The sequence below is a fragment of the Littorina saxatilis genome, linkage group LG17, assembly GCF_037325665.1.
Source record: "Littorina saxatilis isolate snail1 linkage group LG17, US_GU_Lsax_2.0, whole genome shotgun sequence".
In the NCBI taxonomy this organism is placed as follows: domain Eukaryota; kingdom Metazoa; phylum Mollusca; class Gastropoda; order Littorinimorpha; family Littorinidae; genus Littorina; species Littorina saxatilis.
Window position 1 is genome coordinate 46,407,855 of NC_090261.1, and position 19,171 is coordinate 46,427,025.

Here is a 19,171-nt window from a genome sequence, read left to right on the forward strand (position 1 = left end):
TGCCGTTTGTCAGATTGCATAATGAATGCTTTCAGAGAAGAAGAGAAATCCGTATAGAGTGGTCCTTTTACAAAATCAGGGGTGGTACGTCTTTTGCACTTGTGACCAGCAACAAAGGAGTTATGAGTTAACTCACTTGTTCCTTCATAGAATGATTGTTGCATCAGTAAGCATTTACTGACACATAGCCTACAGTCAAACCTCAACACCATAGTCCATTCATAATTATGTCCAGGTTTACATCATTAGACTATGCATGCTTTGGAGATACTTTCCTTCCTTTCTAGACGATCATATTGTGATGAAGTCACCACCTGACAAGTCTGTCCAGGCTTGTGTATGGGCTGAAATTAGAGCATTCGTCCACTCAGACACATACCAAAATTCAACACCCTGGTGAGTTCCTGTGCAGAGCGTGAATTTCTTACTGAATAAGTCTTACAGATTGACATAGGTGAGCCGTTCAACTTCAATGTCTTCGTATAGAGTGGTCCTTTTACAAAATCAGGGGTAGTACGTGTTCTGAGCTGTAGGATTATTATTTATACGCTGACGGCGGTAGGTGCTGGTAACAACTTGAACAAGCATTAAGCGAAGAGAACAGCTTTTTACAAATTTGTTTGTAGAAATGCAATAATACGCTTGCATAATGTTATGAGACGGTTGCAGCGAACAGCCCCTTTAATGATGTGATACGAGGAGATGCGTTGCAACATTGCAGCAAGCGAGGGCGGGAAAGATACACACAAGGAGACCCAGCCGCGGATCAAACAGGAGGCACCTGTTGCCATTAAAAACACCTCCACGAGCTCCCCAATAATGGGGTCCTTTCTCTGTCCCTGCGACCTGTCAAAGTTTGCATGCAAAGAAAAGCATCGCTGCTGTGTGTTTGCTCAATTGAACTATCCCAGCGAGTTGTCTTCGCCACAACAGGGGCGTCTCTTTGTGGACACTTCTAGGTTGGAGGGGAAATCCGTAAGAAGTCGAGAGAGAAAAGTGCTTTGCTTTTCTTTTTTCTTCTTTCCTTGAAAAATTGACAGTTCTAGGCTAGAGGGAAAGTATGACTTTTAAAATTAACAGTTCTGGGCTGGAGGGGACGTATGTAAAATATTGAGCAAGAAGTTTTGTTTTGTTCTAATTCTTTTTTTGTGTGACTCTAATCTTGAAAATGGATACCTCCAGGTTGGAAGGCAAGTCCGTAAGAAAGCGAGGAAAAGATGGGTTTTTTTCGTTTTTAAATTTCATTTTCGTTTTCTCTTTGTAAATAAACAGTTCTAGGTCTGTCAGAAGTCAAGAGAAAGCTGTTTGGTTTTCTGTTTCCTTCTATTCCTTCAAAAATGGACTGTTCAAAGTAAGAGGGAACATATCTAAGAATTCAACAGAAACATTGTTTGTTCGTTCTCTTTCTTTTTTTCGTTTCTTTCATTATTCCAGTTCCACACATGTGCCCTGGGAGTCGAGAGAAAAGTGGTCTTTTTCCTTCTTTCCCTGAAAAAATAGACAGTCCTCGGTTGGAGGGCAAGGAGTCGAGAGAAAAGTGTTTGTTTTTCTTTTCCGTTCTTTCCTTGAAAAATGTGCCCAGAGCTTACAGACTGAGGTCGTTTGTGTCTGCACTTAGTGTCGTGTTTGAGGTGTACAGGACTTGGTGACAGTTTCCACTCGAGGAATATTTGTCTGGGGCATCTTTGGCATCTGTCTTTCTGTTCAGTGCCAAACAAATGTGAAAAAAGGAATAAGAAGAAATGTATTTTTGTCGTGCATGGATGTATGTTCTGAGTTTGTAGTTGGCTAGTGATACCAGGGGGTGGGAGGCGGGGGAGCTTATTTGATACATGTAGAACATTCTCAAAGACTGATAATGCAACAAATGGGCATTTTCTAAGTAGTGCCTTGGTGTAGCCCTTCAGTTGTTATGGAGTCTGTGTTTGTGGCAGTTTCCTTGATTTGCGGAATGAAGAATTTATAAGACGACAATTTTTTTTAGGAATGTAACAGAAGCTTTCGCCTCCTAAACAAGCCCTCGCGAAAAAAAAAGTTGAACAAGGGAAGCAAACATTGTTAGCATACTTTGAGCTGGTCCAATCAAAGTGCCCTCCCTTGCGAGCTATGACGGGCCGTCTGCTAGCGTTAGCCAAATTCATCCACAGGCACAGTAGTGCGAGAGTGTGTATGGTGTGTGCGCGAGTTTCATTTTGCCAGCAGTAGCGGTGGTAGAAGAAGAGAGAGAGACGAGACGGAGAGAGAGCACGTCCGATATTGATTATAGACCCGGGCGACAACTCGGTGTGGGTTCGAGCCAGTTGCCCACCCGCGGAATATTCCATGATCGTGGATGTTATTTGTGTCGTTTCTACAAGTGGTACTCTCCTCTCTCCTCAAAGCTTCGGTGTGTTGCGGTGTGTCAAGTCAGTGATCGTGTTTCACCGTGTAATACTAAAGCCCCAGACATCTTGCGTGTATCGATCTGTCATTGGTGTACAGCCGGATTAAACTGCGAAACCCACAGGCCATGTGCTACTGCTAGCGTGCTGACACCACATCGCCCTAACGATCTCACTTCCACTTGAGTTGTTGAGAGACTGACGGAGACGATCTTGTGGTGTTGGTGTTGGTTGAAGCCCGTAACAGTTGTTGCTGTTTCTTGTTGCTCGTGAAATTTGTGATTTCTATCTCTCCCACTTATCTGAGTACTTCGATGGTGTGCTTGCAAGTGTAAACATGTGAACCATCTGTGAATCAGTGCACTGTGTTGTGGTCTGTACGGTCCGGATGATGTTAATGTTGTGATGATGGTTGTGAAACTTATGGCACGGTTGAGTACCAGCACCCGTTACGTAGGAGTAGACCACTGTCATAGACCTTCGTCCAGCGTTGCTAGACCAAAGTCTCATACTGCCAGCCGACATGAATTCATTCCTCGGACGCTGCGATGAAAAACTGGAGCACAGCATGGATATTCTGGGTCAGTATCATTATAGATTTTTACTGTGTACAAAATGCACAGGGAATTCATGCTGTGTTTGACTGAAAACTTGTCATCGATAGTCTTATACTTTCCCCTTTTCATTCAGTAGGTTCAGACGTCCATTCATCCTTCTCAAAGTGGACGATTCAAGGCACGTTTGAGTTTTTTCCCAGAACATGCGACATCATAGGTCATGTCAGTGTCAGGTCTTAATCGTTTGGGAGATGCTACTTTCGGTTTCTCCCTCAGTCGATACTTACCGGTCAGGGCCGGACTACCGGGGGGGTTACGGGGGTTGCGCAACCCCCCCCCCCCCCTAGCCTAAACATGTACCTCACTTATTTAAAACATTTTTTATTATTGTTTATTTTATGCCGTTTCATGCAAGGAGCGACCATTTTCCTATCTCAGAATAATTATGACCTACCCATCAGCTTCAGGGGGCTTCGCCCCCTGACCCCCACAAGGGGCTCTGCCCCTTGACCCCGCCAGGGGGAACATCCCCCTGGACCACCACTGGCAAACACACCACCACCCCTCCTCTTAGCCTAGTCCGGCCCTGCCGGTCGTTCAGAATTTTAGATAGAAAATGTAATGGTACCAGAATAAAGTTCGACCAGGGAAAATAAGAAGGGTGTCGTGATTTTGGTAGCATTGCAGTTCACACAAGTAACCTACTCTCATTTTTTCAAAATTACGTTTCTGCCAGTCAGTTCATAGCACCAGTATGCTTGTCAATAATTAGCAAAGTCGCACTCAAAGTCGCAGTCGTGCTGCCTATTCATTGTGCCACCCCGTTCCCTTTTCTTCTTGCTTCCAAGTGTAAACAGGGGTACGCACGTGTGTAGCTGATGAGTTTGTTCCTGAATGACGGGACGTGCCGTGTGCTAACCTCGTAACAATAATTAGCACAGGCGCATGAAATTGGTTTCTGAAGTCAAAAAGTCAGTCGTCCTTGAGTGAAACAGGCACAGGATGTCATTTCATTGTCAGACGTATTGAAACTAACATTCATGCATGCATCACCACCCCCCCCCCCCCCTCCCATCACCCTTTGATTCGCTCCCCTTTCCTCAACGTTACAGATTATGACTGAACGAGTGGAAATTGTTTTTGCTGGAGCTTTGAATAATTCTGTGGCTGTTGTGTTCGTACTATTGATTGTTATTCTCACTTCCAGTGGTGTATTTTATTCTGCTGTGCGAGCGCACACGAATTGTGAACCAGTTGCTGGGGGGGTACAGTGAAATATTTTATGGCAGCAGGTTGCATCAACACCCTGATCGTTAAATGCGCATATATGTGTGTTGGTAGGCCTTTGCATTGTATTTGGAATAACACGTGCTTGGCAGTTTGATGACTTGTTTACATATTTCTTGCACGCTTTTTTTGTCTCTCTCTCTCTCTCTCTCTCTCTCTCTCTCTCTCTCTCTCTCTCTCTCTCTCTCTCTCTCTCTCTCTCTCTCTCTCTCTCTCTCTCTCTCTCTCTCTCTCTCTCTGTGTACACACCCCCCCTCTCTCTCTCTCTCTCTCTCACACACACACACACACACACACACACACACACACACACACACACACACACACACACACACAGAGGGATATTGGCTTTAGGATAGTTGAGGATAAGTGTTTTCTATGTGTGTTTCTGTCTGTCCGTGTGTGAGAGAGAGAAAAAGAGAGAGACGCACATAAACAACTTCGACCTTGGAGAACACAGAAGCTTAGTTTGTGCCAGCAACGGTTTGTTCTCCATGCGCAGTTATTCCACAGGATAGTCATGATGCAATCTTTGGTACGGACAAAACAAGGTTGCCGTGCAAGTGCCTATTGTACACTTTTTTTTTCTCCCGCCCTTTAGTTTTTTTGTGTTTTGCTCTCAATCCTGTAGAATTGCCGTTGAGTCCCATTAGCGCTTCGCCCTTCTTCATTCTTTTTGTAATTTTGTAATTTTTTTTAATAACCTATTTGCGTGTTATGACTTTGAAGAAAATAAAGATTACCCCCACGATCTGTGTGACCTAAACAGTTATCTCCGGGGAAGCTATGATTTCGGAAATGATGCCATCCGTTAGATATGTGATGTGTGTGTTTGCGAGTGTATGTGTGTGTTTATGTTTGTGTTTGTGTGTGTGTGTGTGTGTGTGTGTGTGTGTGTGTGTGTGTGTGTGTGTGTGAGGGCACGCGCACCATGTGCACATACCGACTTGAATACAGCTGTACATGTCAGAATAGATGAACATTTCGGCTTTCGAACATCTCTTACCAACACTCACACCGTATACCGTGGTTGCACTGGGCAAATCTGTCGGAAGCGGTTGCACCCTTATTTTTCTGTCCGAAGGGAGACACGCGACGTGAGTTTCTGCACAAAATCACCTGTAATTCCTCACAAATGACATATCATCACAAAACTACCGTTTGTACTTTGGCCTAAGGTGTCATAGCATCATATCATCGATTTGTTTCATTGCTTCAATGTGTTTGTGAACGTTGGCCTTCAAGTATTTACACATTTCAAGCGCATTATGTGCAAATTTTGACTTTCCGCAGTTACTAGGGAAATTCAAGCACATGAGAAAGGCTACACGCGATTGTAATGTGATCTATGGTCATTTCTTGACATCTGGGTCAGATGATATGATTTAAAGTGGTGCAGGAGCGTCATATTTCATGAATCTGTGAAGACATTCAAAGATTTGTCGGTTGCCCATCTCCGAAGTCTCTCTGTTTTTCTGGTTGCACATCCCCGAAGCAATCGGTTGCACACATCGATGATATGATGCTATGACACCTTAGGCCAATACAAACGGAAGTTTTGTGATATGTTATTTGTCAGGAATTACAGGTGATTTTGTGCAGAAACTTACGTCGCGTGTCTCCATTCGGACAGAAAAATAAGGGTGCAACCGCTTCGGACAGATTTGCCTAGTGCAACCACGGTATACGGTGTGACACCAGGGGCGGACGAGGGGGGGGTTTCAGGGGTTTCCGGAAACCCCCCCCCAGCCAAAAATTTTTTTTTTAAATGGTGTTTTTTTGGGGTATTAATCAGTGACAAAATCTGCTGCCTGAAACTGGTAATGATCATCCTCAAAATGCACCAGATTGCACCATTTTGCATCCTTTTTTACAAAATTTTCCGGGGGGGGCATGCCCCCGGACCCCCCTAGCAAGCTAGGCGCTTTGCGCCGTCGGCTCGGCGCTTCGCGCCTTCACACCCATATCTTCACAATATACTTTTGGAAACCCCCCCCATAAAATGAACTGATCCGCCCCTGGACACTGCTCACTTACACTGCAGTATTACGCTCGGGAAAAAATCGTACCTAAAAATTGAAATTGTGTCGTAAATCGAGTCAAAACTGTCACATGGCCGTGTCACATTATGCACGACAGCTAAGCGCAGGTATTGTTAGGGGTAAGGCGTTTTGACCCCTGTGTTAAGGACTCTATTATGCCCGATAAGGCGACACACGTTTGAATTATCTTTTCAACACAGCTCGGGACACAATGAGTTCAAAATCCTCACATTCAAATGCAGGTTTTGCTGCTTGTAAATGGTCACATTTATTGCAAAGGAAGTTTTGCTGTCTGAAAATGAAATGCGTACGTTGAGTATAATGCCTCTCTCGTGTGCCCGAAAAGACGACACGTTTGAAAATATCTTGATAAACACAACTTGGGATAAATTGAGCCGAGTTCAAAGCCTGAATGTTTTCCCTGTTTGTTTTGAAGAAAAAAGAGGTCAGATTGTATTCCAGGTTTTCCTATTTGAAATGGCCACATTTTAATGACATTTGTTAAAATTCCAACAGGATTTGCAGTTTGAATGTTTGCAGGTTTTGCCCGGTGCAATTTCTTTGTGATTGCATTCAACAAGAAAGGGCAAAAACACACAATTGTCATGTTTGCAGGGAGCTGTGAATATAATTGATTTATATAAAAAGGGAAAAGGGGCTGCCTGATCTTTTTAGAAAGGAGATACATAAAGAGATGACTGTTTTTCTGCCCCGTGAGTGATTTCTCTCTCTTTTTTTTCTCTCTCTCTTCCCTCCCCCCCCTCTCTCTCTCTCTCTCTCTCTCTCTCCCCTCTCTCTCTCCCCTCTCTCTCTCTTCCTCCCCCTTCTCTCTCTCTGTTGCACAAAGAGAGGGAGAAATAGAGAGAGGTGTAGGTTGGGGGAGGAGGGGGGGGGGGGCGGTGTAGAAAGGGACACAGAGAAATACGGACGGAGGATGGCTGGATGTGAAAGGGTTGAGATCTAGGTATGACTGTGTGTGTATGTTTTCTCGATGGATTTTATATATAGCCAGTGTACTTGTCGAAGAAATATACCCCACCCCACCCCCCCTCCCGCACCCACTCATTTTCATCCGCTGACCCTTTTCCTGTCTCATAGCGCAAGTTCTACGAACACATCATCGTTTCAAGTCCTCTTGTTTGACGCGTGCCTTCAAACTATCGTATGACAACCATCAAACAAAAACGTCTTGAAATGTGAGACTGACAGTGGCCTACTCACACACACCCATACGCTCAAGTGTGTGGGGGGGAAGGGGGCGGCTTCGTCTGCACAAAATGTGCACACCTTCATGTCGTAGATAGGATTTTAAGGTGATCGGGTTCAGAGTAAATGTTTGCTCGGGAGCGCCGAACGTGACATAAGATTATTTGTTGCGACTTTCATTTGCTGTCGTCTTTCGTTACGTAACAAAGAGAAGCGACACTGCGATTGTTCAGCGACTAAAGTAAAGGGCAGTTCACATTGTGAGGTCATGTTTATGTCACAGAATGACTTAACTTTGTTTATCGTTAGGATGAGCGCCCGTTGAAAGACATGGTTTTTGTTTACACAAGGCTCGAGATGAGACCGTTTGTTTTGCGGCCACTCTGACGTGTACGAGGAAATGAATGCATACCTGTCAAGCTCTTGTGGACTCTCACCATAAGATTTTGCTAACAAAACCATAAGTTTGCACCAAAAAGCATAAGACAACGTGCAAATTTGCAGAAGTCGTTTAATTAATCACCACAAGAACTAAATACATGCACACACACACATACAAAAACAAGAAATCAGCCTTATTTCACACATAAGAAAAACACACTTTTCTCAACACTGAACTGCACTGTTTTATGTAATTTTGAAATGCAAAGCATGTTTAAATGTAAATTTATTGTACCGAGAATCACCTAAATTGTACAAAGACAGTACACTTCCAACAAGACACACATTTAGTGATTTACACCCCTCACCAATTTTGTATCAGAATGCACAAAAACACCACTTGATAGTAAAGGAACAAGACAAGTGTGTTTTAACAACATTCATTCATTGAGCACAGTGATTCAATCATGAATGGAAACAAGAACATTTTATCCAAACAGAACATGTAAAACACACAAGTTACAAGCCAGAAACTCATGTGTGTCTCAAGGACAAATACCAGATCAACAAAAATATGACATGTAAATGCTTTAGTTTGAGGTCGCGCATGTTTTAACAAGTCGCGTAAGGCGAAATTACTACATTTAGTCAAGCTGTGGAACTAACGAGCCTGTTCAGCGGGGTAGTGGTTTCGCTGTGTTGCATAGCACGCTTTTCTGTACCTCTCTTCGTTTTAACTTTGTGAGCGTGTTTTTAATCCAAACATATCATATCTATATGTTTTTGGAATCAGGAACCGACAAGGAATAAGATGAAATTGTTTTTAAATCGATTTCGGAAATTTAATTTTGATCATAATGTTTATATTTTTAATTTTCAGAGCTTGTTTTTAATCCAAATATAACATATTTATATGTTTTTGGAATCAGAAAATGACGAAGAATAAGATGAAATTGTTTTTGGATCGTTTAATAAAAAAATAATTTTAATTACAAGTTTCCGGTTTTTAGTGACCAAACTCACTCATTAGTTTTTAAGCCACCAAGCTGAAGTGCAATACCAAACCCCGGCCTTTTAAGCCTTTCTGTCACTGATGGTCATATCTCTTTAATCAAATTTAGTCACAGATAACAACACACTATGATAAGAAGTGCAGTACTTTCCTCTGAAAAAAAATCCCTTTGGTCTGCGATTTTTCTTTTCCAATGGTAGTGCCGATTTTGAACCACTAATACTTCCAGTTTTATATTATGAAACACACACACACACGCACGCACGCACGCACACACACGCACACACACACACACACACACGCGCGCGCGCGCAAATAGAACACAGCATACATGTCACAATCAAGTAACACAACTGATATTAAAACAGACGATATTAAAGCCGGAGAGTGTCATACACTGTCAAGTGTTTATACTGTTATGGCACTTATCATGATTTATGGGGAATTTAACCTTGTAACCTCTTTTTAAGGGTTTATGACTCATCATTATCGTTTTAGAGATAAAGTTTAAAGCGGCGGATTAAGGGTTTGCGTGTCTGTAACACGCTGTTTGTAGTAACGGTGTTTGTTTACCTGTTCAGTGTTGGTGTCTGATTGAGAATGATTCTTGAAGGTACGTACGAGTATGATTTATTAGAAGCATTTTTCAAGTAGTGTATTAGAGCGTAAATATGACTCAGTTTATACACTGAGCACGAAAAAAAAGTGTTATTTTTCCGGCGTTATGGCCCAGATGTTAAACATCAGTGTTTGGGTGAGAAACATATGTGTAGTTAAAGATTTGCTTCTCTTCTGCTCAAATATGGGTTTATTTGATTTGAACAGTATTTGGGAATGACGTCACAGGTCCTTGGCCACCCTCACCCTCGAAATGGCGTTTTTGGAAAGTTATGCTTCACTCTGAACCGCCCGAAAAGTATTAAAGTAATGAAAAATACAACTTAACGATAATTCACATTCTTTTCATCAATCTTCTTCTTGTCGTTCGCTGTGAGATCGTCAGTCCGGACTGCAGGGCGAAACGTGCTGTCCTCTCCTTTACATCAATGAGTCCTTAACTTGTTTAGCTCACTGTAACACAATACGCACACTGTGTGTGTGTGTGGGGGGGGGGGTGTTGTTTGTGCGAACGTGCGTGCGTAAAACTTGCATCCGAGGTAATAATGAAAATGGGGACTGCCTGCGCCTCAATAATTTGACGCTTTTATGCGTGCTGATTTTGTCTACCCAGCACAGTGATAACAATGATTGTTGTTTTTGTTCAGAAAAGATGAGTTGTAAATATGTCAGGAAATGAACAAAACTCCCGGATAATGGTTACACGAAATGAGTAGTGTTGTTATTATTAAGCGTATCCCCCCTTTAAGCTGCAGCTGCTGTAACAGGTAGCCAGAGACATCCAACAGCGGAGTAGTCAGGCGCGTGCTGTTTTTCTGCTGATGAGACGCATGGTCGCTGCATCTACATCTGGACCGTATCTCTTATCTTTTCTGGCACTAGAAATATATTCCTTGGCTTGACCTGTTTTCTGGAATCTCCCTCTCCCTTACATCCTTACAGCCCTCCTCGTTTGTGGTTGAGGCAGGAGGTAATAAGGTAAGGTTGAGCTTGGTTGGTTTTCCTGCAACGAGTAGGTGTCAGCAGTTTGACTCTGGTTTGTCAGTTTTCATTTTCGATTTTTTAAATTTTTTATGCAAAGGTTGCTTTTGTTTTGTTGAGATATTGTTTGTTTGGTGGCAGTGTGTGTGTGTGTGTGTGTGTGTGTGTGTGTGTGTGTGTGTGTGTGTGTGTGTGTGTGTGTGTGTGTGTGTGTGTGTGTGTGTGTGTTCCGGATACAGGTGTATGTCGTGCAGGTACGTGTGATAAAACATGTCTGTCTGTAAAAAGGAAATGCCACGTGCATTACTGTTAAAATTATCGAAGTCACGTGCCTGTTTGCAAATTCTTTCTGTGAATGTGCGCATGCATTTAAGTAGGCGGTAAGTTAAACTTCCTGTTCATGCAAAGAACGCATTTTTTGCACCTGAGCATCGTCAAAAGTTACCTGCAGGCATTTGCCACCTACTCAAGGTCTAGCAGGAGTGTTACAGGATGTTCTCGTCTGAAATTACCTGAACAGGTGATGTGAAAGATGCAGACACTTCAAGAGGGGTGCAGGCAGGCAGGCACGTGAGATGTTGGTACCTATACCTACCCATCTCAAGATTGCTTCAATTATTTACAGCCAGGACTACACACCTAATGAGCCCGTGAGGTACACACGTGAAGACAGTGCGTGTGCATGCACGTGTCCACGAAAATGCACGCTGCCTCTTCTAATGATGTGCAATCGCCTTGATTGCTGGAGATACCTTGTGATGGCGCATATGACCGGTGGCTGCGCTCTGTCAGACGGATGGATAGAAAGATACACCTTTAGTACAGATAGTTACGCAAACAGACAGATTATCTTTCTGTCCCTCTCTCTCTCTCTCTCTCTCTCTCTCTCTCTCTCTCTCTCTCTCTCTCTCTCTCTCTCTCTCTCTCTCTCTCTCTCTCACACACACACACACATACACACACACACACACACACACACACACACACACACACACACACATACCCTACAAGCACTACCACACAAGCACTACCACCACCCGCCTCCCCAACTTCCCCCCCTAATACACCGACGATTTCCTCTGTCCGCCCCCCTCCTCCCCCCCCCCCCCCCCCCCCCCAAGCACGACATTGTCACTGATCCCCCCGATCGCAGACACTGAGTGTCATGAGTTTGGTGGGGGCAATAAGGGATGACAGCAGAGTAATAACCCTGGCAGCAAATCTGTGATGGGACGCAGCCACGCGTGATATTGGACGCAGGATGAGCAGTTCGACAAATAGCCAGGCCCTGACTGAGGCAGTGAAAGTCTTTGAGGCATCGCTACTGTAGAAGATCCCGAAACAGAAAAGGCAGTCTAAGATGTTACCTGTGGGGACGCTTTAAAATATAGTTTAAATAAATAAACGAATAAGTGAATAAATAATGAATAGGCCTACGATCATTTGAAAAAAATAAACTCAACATCAGATCCAAAAGCACTGCAAATCGACTTTTTATTCTGTCATTGTTTCATATTATGTTTATTGATGATGTACGTGTTGTCAACTTCGCCTGGGAGTTTATTCAGAAGTCACATCTGTTTATTCTAGTTTCTGGCTTCAGTTTTTCTTCTGATATAATTGTACTCTATCATACGAAGAATTCTTCATCCTATAATCTTATTGTGTGTAAGGTATAGACGGTGATTTATAGGCGCGCTGCTGTCAACCAACAGTAGCTGCATGGAGTTCAATAGACAGTGTAGGCAAGCATCGACGTTTGCGAGTAGCGAAACACGTGTGGTGGATTGACAAAATATTGCGCTAACTACTATTTCGATGAAAGATGACCTCCAGTACAACCAGCCACTTACGTGTACACTGTTTTGTGAAATATATTATGATCATATCACAGATCAAGAGACACTGAGGTCAAATATTGTCGTTTGCTTTAGCGGACACGCACGTGCACTTGATTGTCAACAGATTGCACTAACTACAATGTAACATCTAATGACCACACACATACACGCGTGTCCAATAATCCATGTACGCAGGCACACACACACACACACACACACACACACACACACACACACACACACACACACACACACACTCGCGCGCGCGAAAGTGTCATTATGCATCCATTCACACACACACACTTACATCCCCTTCACACACACACAAGCAACTACTCTGATGCTTCGACAAAATACACCTGTTGTAATGAAATATTTATGATATCACAGTGCAATAGCCAGTGTTGTTAAGTATTGACGTTTCCGTCAGCGGAGACGCACATGTATTTGATTAACCCATTGTACTAACTACCGGTTAGTTAGGAGACTATTACCACACACGCAGACGCATTCACGTCCGCGCGCAGACATGTATGTGAATACGTTTGTGTGTGTGTGTGTGAGCACGTGTGTGTGTGTGTGTGTGCGCATATGTTTGTGAGCGGGCGGATGTCGGGTGGTCTCCCGTAGTGGCCAGATCCGGTTCTGCTGAATTCTTCAAGCACAACTGATTCCAAGAAACAAGTAGATTTCCAGTTGTGATAATATTGCGAGTCCTTGCACGACGGTAATCAGAGCGGAGACAGGGTGTGGCGTAGAGTAATCTGGAGCGTAGTAAACCATTTCCTCCACATCAACGTGAGTGGGGAGCGAACTTCTATCGAACAGATTAAAGCCGGAATAGGTCACGTCTATGAGAGTTTTCTCGGGGAAAAAAGGTATCGTAAAGAGTGGCTTCAGACGGAAAATAGGTTATCTTTTTCTAAAATTTGACTTTCAAAATAGACTTTGACTTTGTCATCCTACTTATAGATAAACAGGTGCTGTATGCCTAGGGCAGTGTCCTTCCTCGGTTCCTGGCGTAACGTTTGCGTGACTGTGTGTCCGATCGTCGGGCCGATCGAAGTTGAAGATCAGACGATTAACGATTGACTAAAATGTCTGGTATAGGCTTCCTGGGTCAATCGCTGGGTCACGCTTCAGTGCTCATTTTGCGCCGAGAGATTGTATGTCTGCATGGAGGTTTGGGTTTGGGTTTAACTTACAACAGAAAAGTTGTGAATACTGTGTAAAACTGAAGATGAAGAAAACAAGCAAATACAGAAACAAAACAACACGCGGCACGCACCCACGCACGCACACTTACACTCACAGACACGCACGTATTCACGCACGCACCTACATACACACACACACACACACACACACTCACACACTCACACACTCACACACATGAATTCTTGATTAAAGGCCTTCCGTAAAATTATTGTATGGCTACGAATTGGTTGGAGTGTGGTATTTGACGAAAGATATCACTTTAGCAGAAGTTATTAGATTGTGCTGGTTGTTGCGATGAATATTCTGTGTGTATCTTGTTACATGTATGCAACTCCAGACGCTGTCAAATTTACAACGATCAAGCCAGCTGTGTGTGTGGTTAGCGTGACTCACAAATTACGATTTTATGAAGAAAACCCGCACCAGGGGGGCAACCCGTTAAGAAGCTATCAGTGCTTACAAGCCGTTCCACCGTGTTTCTTTCACGCTATCTCGAGCCCACAAAATATGAACATCACAGGTGCCCAGAAGTTAAACCGAATGAACCCCCTGTTAATTTCATGCCTTTGACGCGGTTTTATTAGCTTGCCCATTTTAACACCCACCTACCCCTCCCCCTATACTTCCATCTACTGTCAAATAAACGGAAAGTGAAAGAAGCACAACTCCATTTGCGGTCCAAGGGTGTAAACAGTTCCTCAATTGGTCCATGTTTAGGTCGGGTTCCCCGCTTGTTTCCCACGGGCCGTACGACTCAAAAGTAATTTTATCAACGGATTGACCTCGCTTCGCTGGTTACCTAAAGTGGAGCACAGTACCGGTGATTGACTTGTGTCGCCTTCTTCGTAAAAACTTGTGAAAAAAGTTTGTCGGGGTAATTATTCAGTGACTGTCCATAAGTTTGTTCTGTTTAAATGATTGAAAGTCCAGTTTTGGGCAGCCATAACAGATTACTTACTTTTAAGTCATAATCCATGCTGCTCGTGCAAAGATGTGTGGATTTTATACATCGTTTATGTTGTATTTTCAGTGCTGAAAATAAAAGAGTCTTCAGTTTTATCCTGTAGCGAGAAGCTGTGGTCTGAACTTCGAATTAAAACAAATTTGTAAAGACCGTTTTGCATGACTTCGCAGCAACTGAAAAGGAGGAGAAACACTGTAATAGTTCTTCAAAAATCGCACCATTATACTGTGATGTCGTGTGGCGTCGACAGTCTGCAAGAAGTGAAAACTAATTTCAAATCGGCGAAACCCAAGCACTCATTGGGCTTGGATTACAGAACTTATTCAGGGTGTGTGTGTGTGTGTGTGTGTGTGTGTGTGTGTGTGTGTGTGTGTGTGTGTGTGTGTGTGTGTGTGTGTGTGTGTGTGTGTGTGTTTGTGTGTGTGTTGTGTTTGGAGCCAAGGAAAGCGGAAAATGTCCAAACATTTAAAAAAAACTTGTATGGCTATTTCTGCAAAATTTGTCGAATAAAATAATTCCTGGCAGTTGGCTTGTTTTGAGTGTGTAATTCTTTGTTATTTTTCTTCCTTCCTCCTTTTCTTTTATTCTTTCTGTTTTTCTTTCTTTCTCTCCAGTTCCTTAGCATTTTAACAGGAGAGGTCATCAACTGAAGAAGATCCCTAAGATATATCAATTCTAAAATGTCGAGTTGATTGTGTGCGCATTGTGAAACTCTCTTATTTTGTAGCAACTTACGACGGAGAGAAAGCAATGTGCCGTGCTATAGAATCACCCAGGACAGAATGTAAAAGGACAGTGCACACCATTTCTTGGTCCAGCATGGCAGAGAATGAGGTATGACAGTGTTTGCGTTAACTGGATATTTCCTGCGTTTTAGTGGTTACAGTTCGAAAATACCTGAAAGAATTATCAATCTGGCAGCCTAACCGGTTCTGTTCGTGTTTAAGAGAGGGAGAGGGAGAGAGAGAGAGTGTGTGTGTGTGTGGTGTGTGTGTGTGTGTGAACAAATAGAATGACTCATGAGTTACTTTGCCTGATTTGGGGGGGGGGGGGGGGGGGGGTACGGCTTTTGTGTGAGCTAATTCTTCTCCACTGTTTTGGTTTTACCGGTTTTCATCCATAATTCTATTGCGACCACTTTAAGTCATGGAAGCCGAGGGCTTTTGTTTGATGTGTGTCGGCAGTCAGCGAAACGCTGCAGCCATTTTCAAATCGCCAAAAACCTTGTCATTTTGGCAGAATTGTCGAGCTTTGTCAGTGCGAGGGAACATTGAGATAAATGACTGACGAAAACGTTCGAAAATTGCCGAAACTTGTATCGTCACTTTAGCAAACCTGCCTCTAAAAATAAAAACCTAGCAAAATCCCCGAGATACACCGCAAACAGGAAGAACAGGAGGCAGGAAGAGGAAAATCTTAGTCGATACCTCCAGGCCTTGTATCAGGTAACCCCCTGCTCAGTCTCAGCAGCATTCTGAGTATGGCGGTTATCTTCAAAGAAACTAGAGCAGATAAGTAACATTTCTCAATTTGTTTCCCTGTGGACAATCCGCGGGGGACACGACCTGGCATTCCGACGTTTGATTTAGAGTCAGCATTTACCGAGAGAATTGTCTCTCAGTTTTTGAATGAACTGTCACTCTTATCTCCGTTTTTGAAGAAGCATGTCATTAAAAATACGAACGGCGTTTGTTGGTTTTCAGTTTTAATATCTTTTCTTTCTTTTCTTTCTTTATTTGGTGTTTAACGTCGATTTCAACCGTTCAAGGTTATATCGCGACGGAGTTTTAATATGGAAGGTTTACATACCTATCATTTTCTGAATAAGACTTTAGCAGGAGTGAGCTAGATAAAGCAATATCAGTCATCGGTACCTGGAACGCACAAGAAGAAGAAGAATCATGGATACAATTAGAGGAAGGGCTCCTAATATGGACCACGTTTTGTTTCATGCTGATAACTAGCTTGCTTTCTTGTTAAGAAGTTTCATTTTGTGTTTGATAGTCCTTCTCTCTTAGGTTAACCGCTAGGCCCAATTAGAGTGAAATAGCTTTAATAGATATTCAGCAAAATTTAAATACAGAAAAACCCCACAAATGGTCCATATTAGGAGCCTGGGCGCCAAATATGGACCACTGAAGCGGCCTTCTCGAATCACTGTGAAAAGCCCTCTATACTTCAAAATAACATGATACAACTTCGTGTGCAAGTCAGACTAATCAAAATATGCTCTGGATTTATCTGTTTCGGGTTGTTGACAGCATTATTTGAAGCACACTAAAGAACTTCTGAAGCGTATCAAAACCAGAGTGAAAATAAGTGAAATTATCAACTTCCAAGAAAAGAAGACTATTTGTGATAATTATTTGTTTTAAATCTCGAAGGCTAGTTATAGGTTATTTCTAGCATTTAGCTTTTATTTTCTTCGATTTGTTGAAGGTGGTCCATATTAGGGGACTCGCACATACTTCGATATTTTACTTTATTTTTTAATTTTTTTTATTTTGCAGTAGAAACTCGGGGTCAACACTGCTGAAATATAACAAATACGGTCTTAGCTGTCATATGTAGCAATTTTTGTGTGATAACTGATTCGGCTGTGGACAGAAACGAGTCCGTTTTAGGCAGCAAATTTAGAGTAAACCCTGCCAAAAGTGAAAAAAAGAGAAAAAGCCTAACGGTTTTGAGGTTTGTGTTTCTGCAAATGTTTTGACATGTGAAAGTTATCCAGAGAGGGTGAATACAGCCAATGGAATTGTTTTGAGCGCTCTAGCGCCGTTGATTTGTCAGAACAGGAGGTGATCCATATTAGGAGCCGGTCCATATTAAGAGCCGGTCCATATTAGGAGCTCTTCCCCTACTGCATAACATTGACTTCAAAATTTCATTCAGCTAAACTTCGTTAATTCAGCTCTCCTTTGTACGCACGCTAATTGACGTTTCAGTCTAACTGGTCAAGTAACGACTGAAGTAACCCCCCACCCGAAACTTAAAACAAAAAAAATCACACACACACACCCCAAAAAAACAAACACCATACGGTTTCGTTCCGTACCCCTCACACATACAATATTCTCGTCGCACATTTTATGTCATTGTCAACGTCTTACGGGTTTGGGATTGCATTCTTGGCTAACCCACATAGATGAAAATCTCGCCGCCAACGGCATAACTGACCAAGACTGGTTTTCAAGGGGAACCATGTATACATCTGGCATACATTTTCATAAGCCATGATCAGGGGCAAATCTTGAATCCATTTACATAACTTCAGGAGGAAAAGGTCAATCTCAGCAGAGACAAAATGCTGACGGCGACCAATGATGAATCATTGATTTTCCCCCTCCTTTTTTTCCAATCCAGACAAAAGTCATGACACCACAACTATTTCCGGCATTGTGTGTTTTACGAGAAGTGGTGCTCAGCCTTCAAGTAGTCGGCTGAGACTTTTTGAGTCACTTGAGAAAAAGTGACTCTATGTAATCGGTCAGTGTTAGTCCGTAGACACCACCTTAACGTTGGACTTTTCTCGGAAACTATCAAAGCGATCGGGCTCATATTTTGTTTAGTCGTGACCTCCAATGACCTCTACACTTTAACGATGGTTTCGTTGACCTTTTTCAAGGTCACAGGTCAGCGTCAAAGGAAAAATTAGACATTTTATATCTTATATTTTATATTTTATATCTGTGGTTTCACGGAGAAGAACAACTGAACCTGTTTCTGAAGTGGATTAACACGCTGCACCCATCCATAAAGTTCACAGCCAACTACGGTGCACGCAACATCCCATACCTGGACGTGAACCTCAGCATCGCCGACAACTCCATCGTCACCGATCTTCACACCAAACCCACAGATGCCAACATGTGTCTGCCATTCAATAGCTGCCATCCAAGACATTGTACAAGGTCCATCCCCTACAGCCAGTGCCTGCGGATCAGACGAATCTGCTCTTCCGAAGAAAATTTCCAAAAGAGATCACAAGAACTGAAAGAAAAGCTCTCAAAAAGAGGCTATCCGAAGCCTTTATTGGAAGAAGCCATCAAAAAAGTAGCAGCGATACCCAGAAAAAACACACTAAACTACAAAGAACGACAACAGACAGACCGTGTGCCCATCATCATTACCCACAACCCTGCAAACCCACCTCTGTCCCAGTGGCTCAAAGACTATTTGCCCATCCTACACTCAAGCAGCAGAATGCAAAAAGCAGTCCCCCAGCCGCCAATAGTAGGTGAACGTAACTGTAGAAATCTCAGGCGTATTCTAATGCCCAGCAAAATGCCATCAAAACAGCAGAACCAGCAACAACCCGATGATCACCAGCACCAGCAACAACAACCTGGTGACCTACAACAGCAGCAGCAGCAACATGACGATCCACAGCAGAAGCAACATGAGGATCCACAGCAGCAGCAGCAACAAGAACCTAATTACCAACATCAACAAGAACCTGATGAACAACAGCAGCAGCAGCAAGAACCTGATGACCAACAGCAGCAGCAACAAGACTCTGATGAGCAACAGCAGCAGCAACAAAAACCTGATGACCAACAGCAGCAGCAACAAGAACCTGATGACCAACAGCAGCAGCAGCAGAGACATGAAGATCAACCGCAGCAGTGTGGTGTGTCTTCGTCTTTTGTGGGTGCTCCTTGCGTGGGGCGCGCCTCTTCACAA

At 43.1% G+C, this 19,171-nt stretch overlaps 1 protein-coding gene across 2 annotated transcripts in view; it reads left to right on the top strand.

Annotated features, from left to right (window-relative positions):
• The window catches only part of LOC138953448 (echinoderm microtubule-associated protein-like 2), a 116,472-nt gene that overhangs the window by 11,407 nt on the left and 85,894 nt on the right, over positions 1-19,171 (top strand). Inside the window, exon 1 of one of the 2 annotated variants that reach the window (XM_070325263.1) lies at positions 2,175-2,962. The exons of the other annotated variant lie outside the window; for it this stretch is intronic. Within the exon in view, the coding sequence (XP_070181364.1) occupies positions 2,905-2,962 (58 nt within the window). The 5' untranslated portion in view covers positions 2,175-2,904. Of the gene's footprint in view, positions 1-2,174; positions 2,963-19,171 lie in introns of those variants that run through there. 2 annotated transcript variants of the gene reach the window in all.